Source organism: Camelina sativa, chromosome 5 (assembly GCF_000633955.1).
Source record: "Camelina sativa cultivar DH55 chromosome 5, Cs, whole genome shotgun sequence".
In the NCBI taxonomy this organism is placed as follows: Eukaryota; Viridiplantae; Streptophyta; class Magnoliopsida; order Brassicales; family Brassicaceae; genus Camelina; species Camelina sativa.
In genome coordinates, this window is record NC_025689.1 from 18,461,600 (window position 1) to 18,462,990 (window position 1,391).

Here is a 1,391-nt window from a genome sequence, read left to right on the forward strand (position 1 = left end):
GAAGAAAACACATCAAAAGCCTGATGGGACATACGTTGATCAACGAGACCGTTTGGTGGCAGAAACTTATGAGAAGCATGTACAAGAACGCTTGGGACAACTAGAAATTTCTGGTGAAGAGAATGTGACACCTGAAACTCTTGACAGGAATGAGAAAAATGAAATTTATATGAAGGTAATATTTCAAAACTCTAAATTGTTAGTATATGTTTGAGATCAAATATTTGTGATTTATGTATAGGGTCATTTATGTATAGGGTCGTTTATATATAAGGTCGTGGATAGTGTGTTTCTTGTGATGTGTAGTTTTAGCTAATTTATTTAGTTATTTTGTAGTGTTTGTGGTTATGTATTTGGTCTTTCTTTCCAGGTTGCAGGATCATCTAAACAAGGGCATATCTTTGGACTTGGAGCGATAAGTGAAGCTTTACCATCTGTTGGTGCCTCTTCAAGTGCACCACAAACTGAAGAAGTAGAGACGATAACACATCGACTAGAAGAGATGGAAGCTGATCTTAAAAAGAGTCTTGAAGAAAATCAGCAAATTCAGAAAAGACTTGAAGCTATGGAAAAACTTGTTGAGGCTTTTGCAAGTCAAAATGCCTAGATCCTACTCCACCACCAAGAGGTCCAAGACTGTCCATTCCCCCTTATCTAGTTATTATGGTTTCTATGTATCTTTGCTATTGTTTAGTTTGTATTTTCTTTAAATTGTGTTTATGGATTAACTTTGTATTTGGATGTTAGTTTGTTATGTAAATATTATCTTTTACTTGTTATTTTTAAAATTTTAATAATTTATTCTACTGTTTTATATTTTTAAAATATGGCGATTGTGGTAATTGAAAATTAAAACTGGAACCGTTTGTGACTAAACTTGTATGTGGTTTCGCTGTCCTAGTTGCGTAACAATTTGTTACAAGTGCAGTAAGAAAAAAGGTCACAAAATATAATCAAATTGTGACGGATGTATGACTATAATCGAGTCATGAATTCTGATGGATTTGTGACCATACTTTGGTCGCAACATGTAACGGATCAGTGACCGTCTTTTGGTCGCAACATGTAACGGATCAGTGACTTATATATGGTATTAATATGTGACAAATATGTGACCATTTTTTGTCACATTTTGTGGCATATTAGTTACAATATTATCTGTCACGAATTGTGTCGTCTTTATGACTATCTAGATATCGTCACAAGTGGTGACGAATTGTCACCGTTAACAATTGTCACAAAAAATTGTGACTATTTTGAGACCTACATGAATTTGTGACCATTTTATTGTGACATTGTGAAAATCGTATCATTCTAGTCACAATAAAAATTTTGTGACGAAATATTTATATATTATGACCACTAAAATGGTAACAATATTCACTTTTTCT

General features: G+C 33.2%; 1 protein-coding gene across 1 annotated transcript in view; it reads left to right on the forward strand.

Annotated features, from left to right (window-relative positions):
• LOC104789368 overlaps positions 1–779 on the forward strand; it is a 1,589-nt gene extending 810 nt beyond the window's left edge. The window contains exons 2-3 of the mRNA XM_010515077.1: positions 5–175; positions 371–779. Coding sequence (XP_010513379.1) covers positions 5–175; positions 371–607 — 408 coding nt within the window. The 3' untranslated portion in view covers positions 608–779. The remainder of the gene's footprint in view (positions 1–4; positions 176–370) is intronic.